This window comes from Aythya fuligula, chromosome 7, assembly GCF_009819795.1.
Source record: "Aythya fuligula isolate bAytFul2 chromosome 7, bAytFul2.pri, whole genome shotgun sequence".
In the NCBI taxonomy this organism is placed as follows: Eukaryota; Metazoa; Chordata; class Aves; order Anseriformes; family Anatidae; genus Aythya; species Aythya fuligula.
In genome coordinates, this window is record NC_045565.1 from 33,362,645 (window position 1) to 33,382,644 (window position 20,000).

The 20,000-nt window shown below is 48.0% G+C and overlaps 1 protein-coding gene across 1 annotated transcript; it reads left to right on the forward strand.

Moving 5' to 3' along the window:
- Window positions 1-15,032: 15,032 nt before the first annotated feature.
- Window positions 15,033-16,195, forward strand: HMX3 (H6 family homeobox 3). The gene is made up of 2 exons (XM_032191800.1): window positions 15,033-15,345; window positions 15,588-16,195. The coding sequence occupies exons 1-2, from the start codon at window positions 15,033-15,035 to the stop codon at window positions 16,193-16,195; spliced, it is 921 nt and encodes a 306-aa protein (XP_032047691.1).
- The last annotated feature ends 3,805 nt before the right edge of the window (window positions 16,196-20,000 follow it).

The window sequence follows — 20,000 nt, forward strand, 5'->3', positions numbered from 1 at the left end:
TGAAATGCATAAAATGCGCAAGGTGTGTCTCAGGACCTTGGCACAAAGGATCCGTTAAAGGGACAGTTAAGGGAGTTCCCTCCAAGCAGACATCTGCTGCTCTCTGGCTTTGCCTCCGCGTTGCCCCGATATTCCAGTGTTTTCTATACATCATCACAAAATATGTTTGCCAAATAGAGAAGGATAAAATTGGCAGGTGAAAACATTTTGTTTTCCGTCTGCGCGGAGATTGCAAATATTGTGTCACAACACGCTGACTAAAAGTGGCAGTTGCTTTATTTTTTATTGGCACTGGCTGCAAGATGTTAGCGTTGATCTTAAAGATTGTATAAACTTTGTAATTCAGGTGGAGTCGCCGCTTCTGTTATTAATTCCTGGTTTTGAAAGGTTTATCAGTTGAACACAAAATATTTGCTTTAAGATTAAACTGGGTAGGTAGGCTGTCAGCTGAGGGGAAGATTTGTTCTGGAAGTCAAGAACCCTTCCCTGTAAGTTGCTGGCATCTTCTGATTTACAGAAACACACCTAAAATGTCACTTTTACGGTGCTGTGAGGCATTGTAAGGGTCTGAGCGGCTGCACAGTCCCTGGCTGGATGCTCCAGCGGCTCTGTGGCCAGAGGGCGATTTGGGGATGGGCTGTTCTGCCTAGATCCTGCTCTGCTGCACCTGCCAGGGCAGCGCATCCGGCTCGCCCCAGCCCGGTGCTGACGCTGCTCTCTCTGCAGGTTGGGAAGCTCGCCCTGGTGTCAGTGGGATGCTCTCCCACCTCCTGCCACTGTGCCTTCTGGCTGTGAATTAACTGTGTTCGTTCTTGTTGCGGGATGCAAGATAAGAAAATAAAATAATGTGCCTGCTGCTGTGAAATTAAGTGCAGAGCATCACCTGCTGTGCCAAAGGTTTCCCACCAGCCCAACCCGGTTTATCTCCCTCGGGAGAAAGCATGAACTCCCTGGTGCTCTTGGCTCAGCTTCCTGCTAATGAGCACCCTGCATTTTACCTGGGAAATATGAAAAATTACAAAGAAAGGTCAGAGATTAGGTAAAAGAGTTGAGTTAAGGCGGCGTGAAACCACAGGCAGTAGTGAAAGATTTATTTTGCTGGATTTATATCAGCTCTTTAGGCCAGATTCCAGGTCTTGCAGCTACAATTCACAGTGGCAAACACTGCAGCTGGGCTCTTCATCCGAGCCGGCATGGGAGCTTTATCACCCTTGTCCAGTCGGATGCTGCTCCTTATTTGCCAGCCAAGCCAACAGTGATTAAATGGCATTTCTCAGCGTGCAGGTTGGAGCATTATTAGCTCTTATCTCTAATTGCCATCGTTTTGAAAGTGTTTTGAACAGATGGCTCTAAGAGAATAAGAGTGAAAAGAGATCCTTTTATACCTTTGACAAACAAAAATGCTTGCTGGGCTGCCAGCTCAAACTTATGGGTTTAAATATGGAGAAAATAGACCAAATCCTAGTCTGGCTTCTGCAGGAAAGGCAACCAGGGATAGCAGGGAAACCCGGACTACCCAGGGCATTTTCCCACTCATTAATGTCTGTTGTTAAGGCTGACCCCTGTCCACATGCCAATTCTCCCTGCATGGAGGGCATGTGCTGTCACACTCACCAGGGAAATGGGTTTATCTGTGAGCTTTGCTCATGGATTGGGACCCAACACACAGCTCTCTGGGGTAAGTGGGGTCCCCTGGCTGCTCAGTGCCTGGAGCAGCACCCTGCACACCCCTCCTGCCTGCCCACATCCCTCTGCCACACGGGTACCAGCCGTGCAGGGGAAGGAATCATCCCACTCTCATCACTCACAATGCACCCGGGCTTTGTGCTCACCTGGTGCTCCAGGTGCACCTGTATTGAATCATTTCCTTTAAAATAATCAAACTCATTACTAGATTACGTGTTACAAGGTCTGGGCGCATAAACCCTTAGCACAGAAAATTCTCTTATTTTGCTAACTGCTTAACCATAAAACTGCAACAGAAAGAAATTGTTCCCGTGACTCATATTTTTCATCATTTGGTCATTAAATAGTGATGGATATAAACCTATAAAGTACCTAAACTGAACCTTTTAACAATCCATGAGCAATACTATCATTTCTTTAATAGAACTCGCTGACCGTGCCTTTCTAAGATGCCATTTGTCATTTTCAGCGTGCAATAATCAATAACTTGGCTTTGAAATAAATAATATAACAGTCACAATATATTATCTTTCAGGCTGGCCCTATACTAACCATAAAACAAGACCTGGAAAGATGAAAACTTTAGGTAAATGCCAAAAATGAAACAACAACAGCAACAACAATGACAACAATGAAGAACAATGACAAGAATAGGAGCTAAATGAACAAGAAGCTTTATATAATTTTGCTTCCAAATTAATTTAGACTTCCCTTCTGTTTAGGAAACAAGGTGTTCTTCCAAAACAAAACAAGAATCGGGGATCATCTGACTTCAGGCTGGTGACAACCGCCGTCCCCTGGATTCCCTTGTCACGGGGCTGGTACAACATCTCTCAGGCACCAGGTCAGCAAGGCACATAAGCTCCAACATCAGTCTGTTGTTATTCACCGCAGCAATTAAGCACATGCTAAGTTTTAAACATATGATTGTTACATTAAAATCAATAGGGCCCAAGAGCGCGCCTAAATTAAACGTGTTTCTAAACCCAGCTGGAGTTTAGAAAAGCAGCTTCGTGACTAGAGGCCTGAATCCCACTGAAGTTTTGGGGAGCGTGGTGGCTGGGCTATGCAGGCTGTGCCACCTGAACTGTGACCTGGGCAAATCCAGCACCGTGCAGCCTGCCTGTGCAGCCTGCCAGGGTCCTTTTCATGGACATCTGGGCCCGAGTCTGTTGCACAGTGTAGAAATATCTGTAGACACCAACTTAAAAGCTGTCTGCTTCCCCTATCCCCTTATAAATTCATTCATACAAACAGAAAGGACATGCTGGAGTCAGGGCACAAGTAGGATGCAAAAGCAAGCTTAACTCTGCACTTCCTCCTTTGGCTGGGCCTTGCTCAAATCTCAGAACTGCCCATGTATTTATTTTCCTTGGTTGAATTTGGGCTGTGGCCCAGCAAGCCTACCCAACCCCCTGGCCAGCTGCTTTCTCGCTTCTACCCAAAAGCGAGGCAGGGGTAGGAGGGGAAGAAGTGAGGCCTTTTCTAGGTTCAGGGGAACTGTCCTGAGAGCAGAGGATCCCATAAGAGATCTGTTTCTCTAGCTAGCTGCTCTTAGGAATGAAAAATCAGAAAAGAATTTTCTTTGGAGTGAAATCTGCAGGTCCAAACAGGGCTTTCATTTACCTGAAATCCTCCAGCATGGTTGCTGCTCCGTGTCCCTTGCCCACATCCTTCACTCATAAGGGGAGTGCCATCCCCTTATCATTTTTGTGAGAAAACTTTGTGGCTATCGTGACACTGTCCCACCAGCAGTGTATCACACAGTGACACATTACTGCATCCACTGCAGCAATGCATGGTGAAAAAGCTCCGTGGTTGAGCCTGCTTTCTTACAGGGTAAATCAGGAGCAACTTCACTGGAGGAGGTGGAGTTACTCTGGAAGAAAACGGGGACAGGTAAATGTCTAACCCAAGGTATCGATTTGGTACTTCCTGTTCAAACCTCTTTGTGACTATTGCTTTTGGCTTTAATGCAAAGTTTTATTTAACACAAATATCTATAGTTGGTCTGTTGGAAATCTGTGATGGTGTATACAGGTAACAGCACACCTCTGCGAGCTACCACCTCCACACGAGCCTCCCAGCAATCAGCCCTGGCCATAAACACTCTCATTCCTTGGGTGCTTCTTAATTACTGAGTTACAGACAACAGAAGTTCCCATCCCCAGGTCTGAGCAGCCCTTGTCACTCATGTGGTTTGGAATAATGATAACAATTAAAACCAAACAAGCTCCACATTAAACTGCTTACATCCTCTGCTGCAGTTATAATCGATACGGCCCCAGCACATGCCACTCAGATAAGCCACTTCATCTTTACCACCTTTTGGAAATCACTTAATCACCCTTTCCTTCCCTGCCCCATCTAGACTTGCCAGGTCTTCAGGGCAGAAATGGCTGGAGCAGCAGTGGTTTAGTGCTTCAGACAATGAAGTCCCAGCCTTGGCTCGACTCCCCAGGAGCTCTTGTAAACACAAATAATTAATTTTATATTGTCTGTTTAAGATCAGGAAAGCGGGAGTTTGAAGGAAGTGATTTAATTTGATTTGCTCTCTTACTTTTAAACAGAATTGAAGACTGCAATTAGGGTGACAACCTGTGAGAGGACAGGCAAGAAGGAAACTTTAAGACCACTGAAGAAAGATAGCTGGAGTCTGTAGAGCATTCATTATAAGTAATGCCCGCACGTGAATCTAAAAATAGTGTCTCTGATGCTGTGTGTATATGACTGATATTAAAAATGACTGATTTAAAAGAAAGCGCTTCACCTCTGTTGCCAACCAGGAAGGCAGGTCTCCAGTATTCTCAGACTTAAATGCTGCCAGTATTTCACGTTAGGATAGTCATAAAGTTAAAGGTTAATAGGCTGTACAAATGACAGAGTTTAAAGGGAAAAATGAAGATGGGAAGATTTCTAGCACTTAGGGAACATTTTAAAAATGAAGCTCCTCGGTCTAATGTAATTTTTCCTATATTCTTTCTCACGCTGTTGATCATTATTGAAAATATTTCTATTTGCATAAGTGATTTCTCCTTCACTGCCCACCTCCGTTTGCTTTTTGGATGATCATTACTTCCCACAGTACATGATGAGTCATAATCCTGCTGCCTGCCATAACAGTCTGCTGCCATGGGAAGGTAATGGGGCTAAATTAAAGCCGGAGCCTCAGCGGGAGGATGGGCAAGGAAACCCGGAGAACGAGGAAGGCTTTTATTTAATTGTGAGCCATTAGAACTGGCAGGTCGAGGAGAAATGCAAACACGTGCGTGGCTGGAAATGGAATTGGGTTGAGTTGTTTCGCATTAGCTCAACAGATGTTGTGAGCAGCAGAAAGCATATTGCTGTGTCAGCTTTGCTGCCATGAATGGCAGTTGTTATTTTTTTTTTTCCCTGTGACAATGGAGCCAGAAATCAGAATCTAATGGCACGAGTAATGTGACTAAGATAAACACTTTTACAAGAGGACTGCCAATGATCATGTTTGCTTTTGCACCGATGTAGAGAAATTCTCCCCTGTTGCCTGTGTAGGCCTTGCAGCAAAAAAGGACGTCCTTCAAGCGTTATTTCTTCTGGCACTCAAGACTGAAATCACCATGAAGCATGGTTCTTCAACTTGTGCTGTTTCTTGTGTGGCCCAAATACTCTTTCTCAATCGGATCAGTGCCTGGAATCATCCCAGGAAATTTAGGGTGGAAGGTGCTCCTGAAAGCCTTCCAGTCCAGCCCCTGAGATCAAGGTGGTCCTTTTAATCTTCTCCCAAGTGCAAACACTACATGAATTATAATGCTGAACTGTGACAAGCAGTTGAAAATTAGTGAAGCACCTCCAAAACAACATTTATTCTTACTGCTTTCTTCACATATGCAGGTGACCAACCCAGCTAGCACTGAAGGCCGGGTGTGCAGAGGCTCCCCTAGGGCCTGCTGTCTGGGAGGTAAATAAGAAGACCCCAGCAGTGCCCATGGCTGTGGCTTTTCTTCCTTTGCCTTCTTCAGCTAGCTTCTATTTTTCTGCAACATGTTCTTAAAAACCTTCTGCTGAAGAAGTCAGGTATTCCTAATTTACTGTAGTCCAGGTAACAAAAAAATGTGGAATAAATATGGCTGCTGAGCAAAAGCCTCCTCCACTCTGGATCTAAAATGAAATAAAGAAAAACCTATGCCTTGGTACTTCCTCTAGTACTGAATTTTGTGCCTGCACCACAGGACCAGACCTTTGTATCTGCACAGAAACATCCTGAAAATGTAGGAATGTTCCCTACAGAGCTGCTGGGAAGACCAGGATGTCAGGCTCCATGTTCCCTGTGCATGGATCAAGGTGAAACCCAGGGAGCCCTTATGGAAGATGTTTTAATGATTACTGTGGCTCTTGGTGTCCTGCTGCAGTAACTCAAAACTGCAATGGAGCTTTCTCATGCTGGGTAGCATGGTATATTTTTACAAATTTCTGTGAGATTGTAGAATATTGGCATCTGATTTTTTTTTCCTTCCTTCTTGACTTGAGTTTCTATATTCCAGTCCTCACTTTCTGTTACGCTGTGTGTCTTCCTAACACCATAGCATTGATTTGACACAACACAATAGCACTGAAACTCTTGTTTAGAAGATTTTCAAGCATTGTATTTATTTTGCACATGACACTAGGTAGAACATGATAAAAAATATTTTTTTTTTAAATGAAGACAGGTAAATCCACCTCCTTCTTCCTTCCTACAGGGACTAAAATGCCGAGTAAATGAAATTAGAAGCTGCTAGGAGTAAGATGCTTGCAATGCAAACAGATTTCTTAAGACTTACTTTTAAGTCTTTACTCCAGTAACTAACTTACAGAGCATTTTCCTAGTCTGAAACCAGTAGTCATGCACTGCCTTTGGGAGAGTTTGGAGCTCCTCTCCACCCTCAGGACCCCTCGCTCTGCAGCTAACTTCTTGGATCTGAATAAGAATGCTGCAAGAAAGAGACATTTTTTTGTGCTGGCCCTTAACCTCTGAGGGAGCTCTCACACCCATGGGTTGGCTGGTAGAGTCCTTCACCCCTCTGCATCAGCAGCTAATCACGTAAGTAGGGTTGTGATGCCAGTGGAATTGCAGCTGTGAAGAAGGGCTAACCTAAATCCTTTCTCTTTGGCCCTTTACATCTGATTCTTCACTCATTTTTACAGGGAGGTGGAATGGTTATAACATTCCAAAATAAAAGACAGTTTTCTTCTGAAAAAGAGGCCATGCCTATAAGTTGAGTGTGGAAAATGCTGCCTATAGCCTTTTATTAGCTTCATTCACTCTAATATATCTGCCTTGCATGGCAAGAAAAGTATAAACAAATGGCAGGGTATTGGTTTTTCAATAACAAGGCTTAAACCAAGGATATAAAAAACATCTCTTATCTGACGGTCTTTATGAAACAATTAATATTGTCAATGTCTTTTCCATCTCCTCCAAGTTGCGCATACTGCATAAACCTTGATATATCTCCAAGAAGCACACAAAAAAAAATGCCAGCTGGAGAACAAACAGGGCAATGCGCCAGCACTGTTGGAAAGGGAAACGATTGCCATGTCTTCTTATAAAATGCTTTGATATTAAAATAAACCAAGATGTAATTCTCTCGAATTTGCCTGCGAGGGCTCGGGGCGCTGTTGCCAAAGGCTCTCAGTTTTGCCTTGTAGCCTCAGGATCTAGACACAGTTCATTATTTTCCTCCTCACAGGCTCTCATAGGAGCAGTGAGTGTCTCCACTTCTCACCCTTATGGACACGTAGGATTCTGACTCTGCATCCCACATCCTGCAGCCCTGGTGCCGCCCTCTGCTGCTGCTGGCCGTGGTGCTGCAGCAGGGCATGTGGGGCAGGGAGGCTTGCCAGGCTTTGGGCCGATTTCATCATTGTGGTTGTAATGAGCAACAGGAGCATCCCAGCAGTCATCCCCCGTGAACTGGGGTTGGAGCCTGCCTGGAATGAAGCAGAAAACTTTTGGTAAGAATGCCCAGCGTAGCCCAAGGTTCCTGGGTGAAGGTTCTGGTGGCAGCGTGGCATCGCTGCCTCAGCCTGCCTCCCTGCCTTGTCTGTCACCTGCACGTGCAGAGCTGCTTATCAATGATGCTCTGCACCATACGGCTGCGAAGCATTCCAATCGATACGTTATCATTTCAGAGCTTAGTATGAAGGTGAAGGGCGTTATCAAGGGCGTCTGCAAACTGATCAGTGGTCTGCAATCTGATCGGCTTCAGCGCTTTACAGGCATGGTCTCTACAATGGAATAGAGATGGTCTTATCCCCTTATCCATAAAAACCCTTGCTGTCAATAAACCAAAAACAAATGTATAAAAAAACAACCATCTGACCAAAAAAAAACAACCCAGAGAAGTATCAGCTGTACATTTGCCCTCGAAGCTTTTAGCATATCCTCTGTTCCTCATTGCAGTGCAGCTCTCAGGCATGGTAACAGGTAATGAACTCCCCGTGGCAGCACCGTGTGTACTGTTTACAGTTTTCCTCACTGAAATATTTGAGGCACGGGTGATCTAGAGGAAAATGGAAATGTACTGAAAGTAATTTTTTTGTGACAGCATTACACGAGTAACTTAGGTCTCATACTCTGTCGATAACAACACACGGTAAGAATACTTATCAGATGATGAGGAGAAATGGTGTTTGCTTAATATATTGGGAATTTTATTTTGACATTTCTATTGCTCTAGAGATACCCAGCAGTGCTTGCAGGTATTACATTTCATGCATATGCCATGTCAAAATTGTTCCACTTTCTGTCATTTGTAATACATATTATTATTTGTCTTATCTGCCACCTTGAACCAAATGTTCAGAGATGCTGTCAGGGCCAATCGTACAGTCCCCTTTGGTGTAACTGCAGCAGTGATGGCTACGCTGTTGGTGAAGCTTAACAAACACCCGTGCATCAAAGGTTTTGCCCTGCAGTGGATTTAATCCTTCTGCTCTCCACCAACCATCTTCAGACCCCCCCAGCACTGCCCTGCACACCTCAGAGCAGTTGGATAATCACAGATCCACTGCCAAGGGCCCACCTGGGCAGGGAAACAGCACGACAAGGCTTGTGTTCAGGGGTCCCTGAGAGGATTTAGTTTCCTGTGACTAGTAGCCACAGGGCACCAAGAAAAAGTTAGGTGCATTTTGTTTGGCTCTCCATCTAACCTTTCTGGTCCTGGGGTTTTCCTGACACACAGCACTGCTTTAATCAAGTTTCTTACCAATGAATTTCTGATATCTATTATATCAGAATATAGATATAGATATATCTATATCTATCTGATATCAATGAATATCTGATATCTGTTTAACTAAAATATATTTAAATATATATATATGTTGTGTTTGACTTTCTAATAGATTTTTAATTTTTCAACCATGTAAAACAAACAAATAAAAAAAACACAATGCACACTACATAAATGTAGAGCTCTTCCCCAAAGAAGGAATGGTTTGGAATTTGATTTTGGAGGAAAGAACTCTTACCCCAGAGCGGTCATTTCTTGGCCTCTGATGCTCACATCTTTATAAAGTGAGTTTGAGCATTTATAATAATATACAGAGAGTGGAAATAAGAAACTTCATTATCTAGGGTTGCATTTTTCCTTGAATGTACAGAAATGTTATGTCAAAAGAAAGACAGAATTTTATTTTATTTTATTTTATTTTATTTTATTTTATTTTATTTTATTTTAATTTTATTTTATTTTATTTTATTTTATTTTATTTTATTTGCAGAATGGGTAGAACAGTCTGCATGCCATGGAAGGGATGTGAGCACCTGAGCTGTCTGTGTACCTGCAGAGATGTCCCCAGCCAAAAGAGGCAGAAGGAGCCGCCTGTGGTGTGCACATCACCTTCGAGGTATTCCTGAGACTTCTGACCATGCCTGAGGAGTAACCTTCCCTGAGGACCAGCAGGCAAGACAGACTCATTAATAAGTGCAAAGCACGCTGAGGTCTTGTCATAGAAGCTCTTGCCAAAGCATAATATGGCCCCATCATTCATTTATTTTGCAAAATCATGAGCTATTTTGGGGATGTGCTGACTCAGGGCAAGCTGGTTCAGATTGCCATGCCATTTATAACAAAAGTGCTTAGGGAAACTAGGGTGACCTCAAGATCTTTTAATAAAGTGCAAAATGCAGCTCATGTTCAGTGTGTGTGTTCAGCATACCTCTTGTACAATTGCCAAGGATCTCAGATATGAATGCGAGACTCTTCATAAGTAGCTGATTTTTGAGTCAATGGGCTGTAACACTTTTGAAATCAATGATTATTTAAGAACTCCTAAAACTGCACATTGTTCAGCTGCTGTGCACACAAACATTGGATCTATTCTGTTCTCAGTTGGCTCTCTGCAAATGGGTAATTTGGATCTGAGGGCTGAAGGCTGAGTGTGGATTATAACAACTCTTTTTTTTCCTAGTCAGGCCAGTGAAACAGTCACCATACAGCTTTGCGCTTCTTTTTTAATTCAGTAGGGGCTGAAAATTCTCTGCATTTTCCAGCTTTGGTTTCAGGATTCTCATCATTTTCAAAAATATGTGATTTTCACATTCAAAAATATATAATCTCACAAAGAGCTCTGCTTGTTTGGGATTTCACCAGTACGGATGTTTATTCTGATTTTTGATTTATTTTTTTCTTACATTCTAGGTGATAGCTCAGTGTTTATGACTTGGTATATAAGCACCAATCTTCAGATTTAGAACCACAAGCTGCCAAGTTGCCATCTATCCACTGGTCTTTGGATGTTTCTGTCCTTTCATATTTTGAAATGGGTAAGGTGAGTAACAATAAAGCTTAATTCAGATGAGGAAGGAACAGCTTATGTTCTGCCTTGAAATCCTCCCATGATACTTTCCACAAGAAATTTCCTACAGTGTGTTTAGCTGACCTCTGTTCTGCGAGTGTGCTTGTGAAAGTGATAAATTGTGCACACCTGGCTAATATCAACACAAACATGATCATACTTCCTCGAAACTGGACTGGTGGGCAGGTCGCAAAGACAAAAGCAAAGGATATGTTCTACGGGTTTCTGATGACTTTAGAGCATTGTATCACCTCATACAGAGCATGTGTGTAGTGCTGTATGAGATGAAGACTGTACTTAGATCACATCATTTGCCCATCAGTTCTGTCCCCATGGATTTATTCCAAAGTACGCGGCAGTTTGCAACAGAACTTGTTTCACTAAAACATCATAACCTCAAAAATTTTCCTCTTTTCTCTAAAAATGATATCTTTTTGAGTCAGACACAAGACTGTGATGGGCCTCAGAAACAAAACTCTCATAAATTAAACAACTTGCTCTCCTGCTGGGCAACTAGGTTCAGAATGGAGACTGTAATATTTGTCAGGAAAGACTCTCAGCCTGCCAGGAAGCTGCCAGAAAACAGAGACTTGCAAACCCTTGCATTTAAAGGAACAAAAATGCCATTGTAAGGCACAATAAGGGCACAACTTTAAATGTTCCAAACCACCTCCTAACCTATGTGCATCAGACACAACCTTGTACTACTCAAGCAAGCAAAACCTCAGGGAGGTTACCAAGCATAACTTGCTGGTAGCTTTTCTAGTCTTGAATAAAATATCCTTATCAAACACATCCTGCAACAGACTTTACTGCCGATGAGAAAGTAGCATCCCTTTTCTGGGTAACCTCTGTTTATTTCCAATCTTGCATTCAGAAGGAGCAATTGAAGGAATAGCAGAGAAATGCAGAAATGCAATGTTTCTGAATAACTCTGGTTTTACAGAGGCCCTGATAGTATGTAACAATTTGCGATAGGAAAGGGAGATCCATTCAAGGTGGCTCAAAGTCTACTGTAGTTAATCTCTGGCATTCACAAAAATTGTTTTTAGCTGCTTGGGCAGCATAACAGCAGCTCTAAAATCTGATGGTGGAAGAATTCATTTCAATTTCCTGAGTATGTAACATTCGTATGTGAGGCAAACTAGCAACCGTGTTCTCATCTCTTCTTCCTTCTCCCCCTGAACATCCAAACCCTGATGCAATGAGGCACTTCAACCCTTCCCCGTGGAACAAATTGCTTAAAGTTAGCCATGAAATTAATACTGCTCTGACAGATTATTGTTTCCCTACGCTTGTAAGGCCAAATGCTGCAACCACCTATGGGAGAGCATAGGAATGGTCTAGGGAGAGGCTGAGGGCTGAGCAGGAAAGGTCCTGCTGCTGTCAGAGAGCTCCTGCTGGAGCACGAGCAGATGCAAACCTCACAAACCACACAGTAGAGATGCAAGCTTCAGCCTAGCGAGAGTGTGCCTCTTTAGAAAAATAATGAAAAAGAAGAGGCAGTACTGAGACAGGATAAATAAGGAGATAAATCACTTTGCAATACAATGCGAGCCAAACCTGAAAATAAACAATTACTTTAAATCATATCAAGCACCTATCACAAACATCACATTTATACAATTGATCCATGTGTAAATTAGCCAATTAATTCTGGATTGGAACACTAATGAAATAATAATTATCTGTTTACAATGGAATGGTATGAGTGTGGGTCTGGGAGCAGAAATAGAAGAAAGACTGAAGCAAATTCCACCTGGGTCCTCCACTGCTGAGCATGGGGATGGGTCAGTCAACATCAGATGTCCAGATATTGCAGGGGGACAAAAATAAAACACACAAATATGTATGATTTATTATTATTATTATTATTATTATTATTATTATTATTATTATTATTATTATTATTATTATTATTATTATTATTATTATTATTTGTGTGTATGTGTGATACAGAATAAAGAATTGCAAAGTGGCTTGGTTTTTCTTTTCTGCTTAGCTTTTTCCACTATGGGTGGTTGTTTACCCTGAGGGACTAGAGGCATTGGGACCCAATAGTCACCAGAGAAGTTAAAGAGGAAAGTAAAAGGGTGGGAATTTCAATACAGAATGGTTTGAGTGACTCAGATCTGCAGCAAGAACTTTCCTGAGATGGGGGAATGTACTGAGGTCTTCTATAAAAACTATGCACCTTGGTTTTTCAGGTAAGAGCTGCAAACAGACAGAACAGAGCTTTAACCCAGCTCCTCGTGTGGCAAGCAAGAGCCCTGGGCTGTTTTCTGTCTAAGAACCACTTTCTGTCTCTCATTTTTCCTACGCATTGCAGCCCAGAGTTGAGGAGTATTTCCACTGAAATGTACTTTCCTTGAAAATTTCGTGATGATTTTTACTTTGCCCAATGCCTTTAAGGGCAGCAGATGTTTAGGGGAAGAGTTTTTCTATAAACTCTTATGAATGGCTGAGACCCTGTCCCCAAGGTGTGCATGGCTGATTTTTCATTTCTGCACTCCCAGTTTACCTAAACTAATCCTTACAATGACACTAACAGTTTAGAAATGGTCACATAAGAAACAGCGTTCTGAAAAGTCACGTACACTGAATGTATGTGGTAAATATCATGCCTGCTGCAGCCGAAAATATTACTTGATTGGGTCTGTGGAAGCTTCCCCAGGATTTATAACCCCAAATTTTCTGGGGGAAGCAGAAATCCTGGAGATAGCTTGCAAGCATTGCCATTGAGAAATCTGATTCAGATAAAAGATGTGTTATTTCTAATTGCCAGGTGGATGCCTTTGAAACAGAATAGCAAGAGAAGGAAGAGAAATCAGTTGCAATGATCAGGGCATTACAACATTTAAATGTAGAGATTGTTGCCTCCCTAAGCACACTCACACACTCTCAAGTCTATAGCTCTGCATATGCCAGGACAGATGTTTGCAGTGGATGCGCACATGTATTTCAAATGTTGAGAAGCATGCCAGAATTGAGAGGCTAGGTCCTCCTTTCCTTTCCTTTCCTTTCCTTTCCTTTCCTTTCCTTTCCTTTCCTTTCCTTTCCTTTCCTTTCCTTTCCTTTCCTTTCCTTTCCTTTCCTTTCCTTTCCTTTCCTTTCCTTTCCTTTCCTTTCCTTTCCTTTCCTTTCCTTTCCTTTCCTTTCCTTTCCTTTCCTTTCCTTTCCTTTCCTTTCCTTTCCTTTCCTTTCCTTTCCTTTCCTTTCCTTTCCTTTCCTTTCCTTTCCTTTCCTTTCCTTTCCCCCTCTTTCTTCCTTTCCAATTTCTTTTTTTTTTTTCCGTTTTCCATTTCCCGTTTTCCTTTTATCTTTTCCCTTTTCTTTTCCCTTTTCCCTTTTTTCCATTTTCCATGTTCCATGTTCCATTTTCCCTTTTCCTTCCCTTTAGTTTCCTTTCTTTTCCCCTCTCCTTTTTCCTTTTCCCTTTCCTTTTCCCCTTCCTTTCCCTTTCCTTTCCTTTCCCTTTTCGTTTCCCTTTCCCTTTCCCTTTCTCCCTTCCCTCCCCAGCCCACCTCCGCCCGTTCCTCACCCTCTGCCCGCTTCCCCCGGGCCCGGTCCCGGCAGGGGGCGCCTCCTGCCCGGCGGGGAGGCGGCGGCAGCTCCGGGCCGGGCAGGGAAGGAGAGGACAAGGAAGGGGAAAGGGATCCCCTAAATCGCTGCTGCTCCGCGGAGGAGCTGGGGAGGGAAAAAACCGTGCCCCGAGGTGCCTGGGGGGGGAGCCGGGCTTTGCAGCGATATCCAGGGGGGAGCCGAGCTCCGGGCATCCCGGTCTCGGTGCCGGGGGGCTCGGGCAGCCCGCACGGCTCAGCTCGGCCCGGTTCGGCCCGGATGGTCCCGGAGCCATCCCCGGGTTTTGGGGTGCGGGGATGAAGAGGGGTGTCCGGGCGGCGGGGCCGCTTTGGTGGCAGGAGCGGGGCGTCCCTCGGCTCCCTTCTCTCCCGTGGTGCTTCAGCGGAGCCGGTGTCCCTTTGTGCTAATAGCCCCGTCCTCATTTGCTGCCTAATTGGCCTATATAAAGCCAATAACGGGCGGGCGCTCGGAGCCTCCAGCCGCAGCAGCACGTCGCAGGGGGGCCGGGGCCGCGGCGGCTGCGGGCAGGCGAGGCAGGCAGGGGCTGAGCGGAGCCTTCTCCTCCCGGCTGCCTCCCCGCCTAATCCCATTTGCCATCGTGCGTGCCCAATCGCCGTGTGCTCCCCGCGTTTAACTTGGATGACATTTTGATTTCATCATTAGCATCCGGCGCCAGGTTGACGCAGCAGCGAGCGGCGGCGGCGGCGACGGCGGCGGCGGCGGCGGCGGCGGCAGCGACGACCCCCGGCTCTCTCCGCCTGCCCGCAGCAGCCCCCCGGTGCCTGGGGCTGCCAGGGTCCCCCCGGCCCCCCGCCCTGCCGCCCCCTCATGCGAGGGGCCCCCGGCCGGCCCCGCCGCCCCGCTCCCCCGCCGCTCCGCCTCGCCTCTCCCCCGCTCCGCCGGGAGCCGCCTCGGGCGGGCAGGAACCGGGCGGGCACCGGAGGATGCCGGAGACCGGGCAGGAGCCGCCCAGCGCCCCGCCGCCCCCCAAGGAGTCGTTCTACATCAAGAACCTGCTCAACGGAGACCCCCCGAAAGCGGCCCCCAAGCAACCGCGCCCGCTGTTCGCCCCGTCGGGCAAAGGGGCGGCGGATGGAGCCGGCTTCGCCCTGTCGCAGGTGGGCGACCTCGCCTTCCCCCGCTTCGACATCCCGGCGCCGCGCTTCGCCCTGAGCGCCCACTGCCTGGAGCGAGCCCAGACCTGGTGGTACCCCTACGCCCTCACCCCGGCCGGAGCCCACCTGCCCCGCACCGAAGGTAGCGCTCCCCGCCTCCCCGACGGGGCGGCCGCGGGGATGGGGACGGGAACGGGGAGCGGGGAGCGGGGGGAGGATGGGGACGGGGATATGGGACGGGATGGGGACGGGGAGCCCGCGGTTGGGGTCGCGCATCCCGGTCCGGGGTCCCCCCCGCTGCCCCCCGACGGGGCGCCGGGGCCGGGCGGTGAAGGTGTCTCTTTGTGTCCCTCTCTCCCCCCTGCCCGCTGCCCCCCGGTCCAGCCGCCGAGAAATCCCTCCTGAGGGACTCGTCCCCAGCCTCGGGCACCGACAGGGACTCCCCGGAGCCTCTGCTCAAGGCGGATGCGGAGCACAAGGAGCTGGACTCCAAGAGCCCCGACGAGATCGTGCTGGAGGAGAGCGACTCGGAGGAGGCCAAGAAGGAGCCGGGCGCGGAGGACTGGAAGAAACGGGAGGAGAGCCCGGAGAAGAAACCGTGCCGCAAGAAGAAAACCCGCACGGTGTTCAGCCGCAGCCAGGTCTTCCAGCTGGAGTCCACCTTCGACATGAAGCGTTACCTGAGCAGCTCGGAGCGGGCCGGCCTGGCTGCCTCGCTGCACCTCACAGAGACCCAGGTGAAGATCTGGTTCCAGAACCGTCGCAACAAGTGGAAGAGGCAGCTGGCGGCCGAGCTGGAGGCCGCCAACCTGAGCCACGCCGCGGCGCAGCGCATCGTCCGCGTCCCCATCCTCTACCACGAGAACTCGGGCGCCGAGGGCGGCTCGGCCGCCGCCAGCGCCCCCGGCACCCAGCCCCTGCTCACTTTCCCCCACCCCGTCTATTATTCCCACCCCGTGGTCACCTCCGTGCCCCTCCTGAGGCCCGTCTGAGCCCGCTGTGTCCCCCCCAACCCCGGCCCCTGGCCCCCCGCGTAAGTAACTGCGGCGACGGCGCGGCCCCGACGGCGAGGGCCCGGTGAGGGGAGGGAGACGGAGGGGAAAAAGAACGGAAAAAGCGGCCGGGACCCCTGGGAGAGGTTGGGGGGGGGGGGGGGGGAACGAAAAAGGGAGCTCGGAGAGCCCCCCGGGGCTGTCACGCCGTTTGGGAGCGTGGCCGAAAGCCGCGGTGGGCTCGGCGGCTTTAGGTTTATTTTTGTATTAAAAAAAAAGGAAAAAAAAAAAAAAGGAAAAAAAAAAAAAACGTGGGGAGAATAAAAAGCGAACGATCCCGCGCCACTCCTCGAGGTTTGCCAAACGCTAAAGGGAAAGGCGAAAATTTCCGTCCCTTTCGGACCTCTCCTCTGCCTCCGAACCGCGCCGGCTCCCGACCCTGGTGCGACTCCGACTCCAGCGACCGCGGCTTTTCCTTGGGGCAGCCCTCGGCACCGATTTGCCTCTTTCTTTCCCCATATTTTGTACCTTTCGCTTTCTGCCATGGGACTTTCTAACTAGCGAGAACTACAGCCTCACAGCCAACGGCTGAACACCCCGGCACCACCGGGTGCCGCTTATTTATTATCGGTTCCGTAGAGATTTTAAATCCTTGCTTTGAATTCTTGTTTTCCTAACAGTTGTCTTTATTTTTTTTTCTTTATTTTATTTTTTTTTTCCTTGTAAAGTTATTTCGGTATCTGGGGGAAGAAAAAAAAAATCTGTACTCTTTTGATTTCTTTTGTAATACCGACTCTTCTTATTGTACCTTTGAACTGTGCAATATTGTACGAGGATTCTCAAAGCACTGCTTTTATTTGAATGGTGAGGAAAGGGTTTTTAGCACTGTATAATTGCGTTCGTTCACGTTGTACAAAATACAATTGAAACAAATAAAAATGAAAGAGAAGGAAAGCGAAAAGAGAGGAGCAGGGCGTGGGAATAAGCATCAGCCCGGTTTGTACGAATAAACGAGGGAGATTCGGAGAGCTGGGCGCTTTAAGTGAAGGACAATCAACTTTAGGGTAATTTTAATTTATTTGATATGATGTACAGTTTTCTTCTAAAGTCCATCGAGTCTGTGGATTTTCATAGGCAGAAATCCAGCGAGGAGTGGACACCTCTAGTCCCTCTCTGTCTTAGTGTCTGCTCACCTGTTGTCTGACAATTGTTTGCTGTCTTCCCAAGGGTTTGGGTTGGTCGCTATTCTTTTTTATTTTTATTTAATTATTATTATTTTTAAGTTTTAGTTTATTTTTTCCCCTTCGGTTGTACTCCCTGCCCTCTTGCTTTCTGTTAGGGACCGCTCCTATTTTTAAAACAGCCTATATTGTTATAAACTGAATGTCGTGGTGGAAAAAAAAAAAAAAATCAATAAAACCCGTTCCTTATCATTTTTTTTATTATGATTATGATTATTTCAAGTGTGGCTTCGGAGAAAACAAACAAACACAAAGCAAACGCTGCCTGCAAGCCCTGCCGGCCTCCCGGAGACCCCCACCTCGGGGGGATTTTGGGGTGCGGATGGAGGGGGGGCCCCGCTCCCGGCCCTGCGAGCCGCCAGCCCCGACGTGCCCCGGATCCCGAGGGGGGTTCCCTGGGTCGGAGCGGGGCCGTGCTGGGCCTCCCGGCCTCCATCCTGCGAGGAGAGGCTGCTTTACACCCGGAGGCCACGTCGGGGATGGGTTTGGGGCCGGCCCGTGCGCCCCGTCCAGGAGCATCCCCTTCTTGTCGCCGTCCCGTGGCGGGGCTGGGGGGCGGCGGGGGGGTCCCCAGAGCCCTGCTCCCCCCTGCTCTGCCCAGCCGGGGCCGAGGCTCAGCCTCCTGCCCCGGGCACGGTTATTCCCGGATAGGATCGCTCTCCTCTGCCCCGAGATTGGCCCGATTGGACGTGTTTATAGCGCCCAGGGCAGCGGCTCGGGGCGAAGAAATCAAAATAAAAAGCAGCACTGCGAGAAGATAGTCCCGCGTTTTCTTTTCGTTTGGGATAAAAACCCTGGCAATGGGTCGTAAATGGAAAATAAACAGAGGTTCGGAGTCAAAATACGCTGCTCGCTGTGTCGCCTACAAACAGAGCGATGCCTTTGCTGTTTGCACCACTAACTTTGGGACAAGTCGCTTGCAGCTCATTAAAAATATTGTTGCAATAGCAAATACATCTTGCCATTTTTACTGCGCGATAGCACGATGTTACCAAACGGCGAGGAAAGAAAAAGCTCGCTTATTTGTGGTCAGTGCCCAGCAAACGACTCCGGACTGCCCCGGCCCCCCCTCCGTGCCCAGCTGGCTGCGAGTTCCGTCCCCTCCCCTGCGCGGCTCCGCGCAGCGATGCGCTGGGGCAGGCGCTTTATTTTTAAAGGAAAAAATAGAAATAAAAAAGAAAAGAAATAAAAGAATATTAAAGGCCAGTTTTTGTGCTCGTTCCTCCCGTTTTTCTGCCGAGGTGGCGGCGGAGAATAAGGTGGGAGAGCGCAAAAAAAGTTGGGCGCAGGCTGGGGGCTGCACAGCGCGGTGCCGGCTTTCGGGGTCGGGGCAGGGGGCAGTGGGGAGGTGACATAGGTTCCCCAAAAGCCTGGGGCGGCATTGGCTCCCCAGAAAGGTCCTTTCCCTTTTGGCAGAGCCCCGTGGGCTGCCTTTTGGGATCGCTGCTGGAGAGCCCGCATCAAGTGCCCCGCTCGGGAGGATCGGGAGCGCTCGCTTGGAGCGGCTGCAAAAGCGTCTGTAGAGCGAGAAAAAAACAAAAAGTGATGGGCAGGGAGCTTGGTGCAATTGAAGGAAAGTTGCTTCGTTCCCCTAAGCTGTAGCAACTCGGCGGCCACTTGCGTTTGAGTGCCGCGACCTCGCCCTGCAAATCTGTGCCTTTGTTTGCAGCCGAGCGGGGCCGAGCACAGCGAGCCTGCGTGTTTGGGGTAGAAGCACACATGTATTTCTTTTATTTGGCGGTAAACAGAGGCTCGCTGTGTACAGCAAACAGCCAGGGGAAAGATATAAACTTCCCGGCCGTCAGGATTTGGGCATCCAGAAGCCTTTTTGCCTTGCCGCAGCAGGGACGGGCGGGCGCGGAGCCGCCCCGCCGCCGCCGAGCGCGTCCGGGAGGTCGGGATTCGGGTGCTTCTTGCCAAGGTTTGCCCTTTTTTTTTTTTTTTTTTTTTTTTTTTCCAGTTTTCCCCCGGGGAATCTCAAGCTGGGGAGCAATGGTTCTCCCTGCCGGCAGCTCAGGCCGGGGGGAAGACGCGGGGCCGCTCCCCGCTGCGAGGGAGCGATCCCGGTTTGGGAGCGGTGCCGGAGACGCGTGTTTGTCAAAACCCGCTGCAAGTGTCTCTGTAATAATCACTTTACTCGATCGACTCGGTATAGTGTGCTAACGGAATGAGCAGCCCATTAGGAGCATTAACAGCTTGGTACAGCATAATGCCTCAGTTCCTATTGATCGCGGAACGTCTGTAAAATATTGTTTCAAATGAATCTATTGTTCCTGCGCTCTTTTCGGCGGTGTTGATGACCTTGGCTTGTTCTCGCCCGTCCAAATTAAGCCTCTCGCCTCTCCCAGACGATTCGGGAGGGCTCCGACAGCAGCCGGAGCCGCGCAGCCGGGCCCGGCTTTCGGCCGCTCCTCGCACCCTGCGCACCCCGGACCCGCTCCAGGGCACCTCAGAAACGCCGTCGGAGCCTCCTGGGACGTGTGGGGCCAGAGGGAGGGAAAGCTGAGGTGCCCTTGGGGCAGCTAAACCCCCCCTGAAGGGACGCGGTCCCCGTTTTTTGGCTG

Excerpts from the sequence above, each read along its gene's own strand:
- HMX3 (XM_032191800.1), top strand. The coding sequence starts at position 15,033 with ATGCCGGAGACCGGGCAGGAGCCGCCCAGCGCCCCGCCGCCCCCCAAG. Across the intron at positions 15,346-15,587 it reads CCACCTGCCCCGCACCGAAG|CCGCCGAGAAATCCCTCCTG; the intron begins GTAGCGCTCCCC and ends CCCCCGGTCCAG.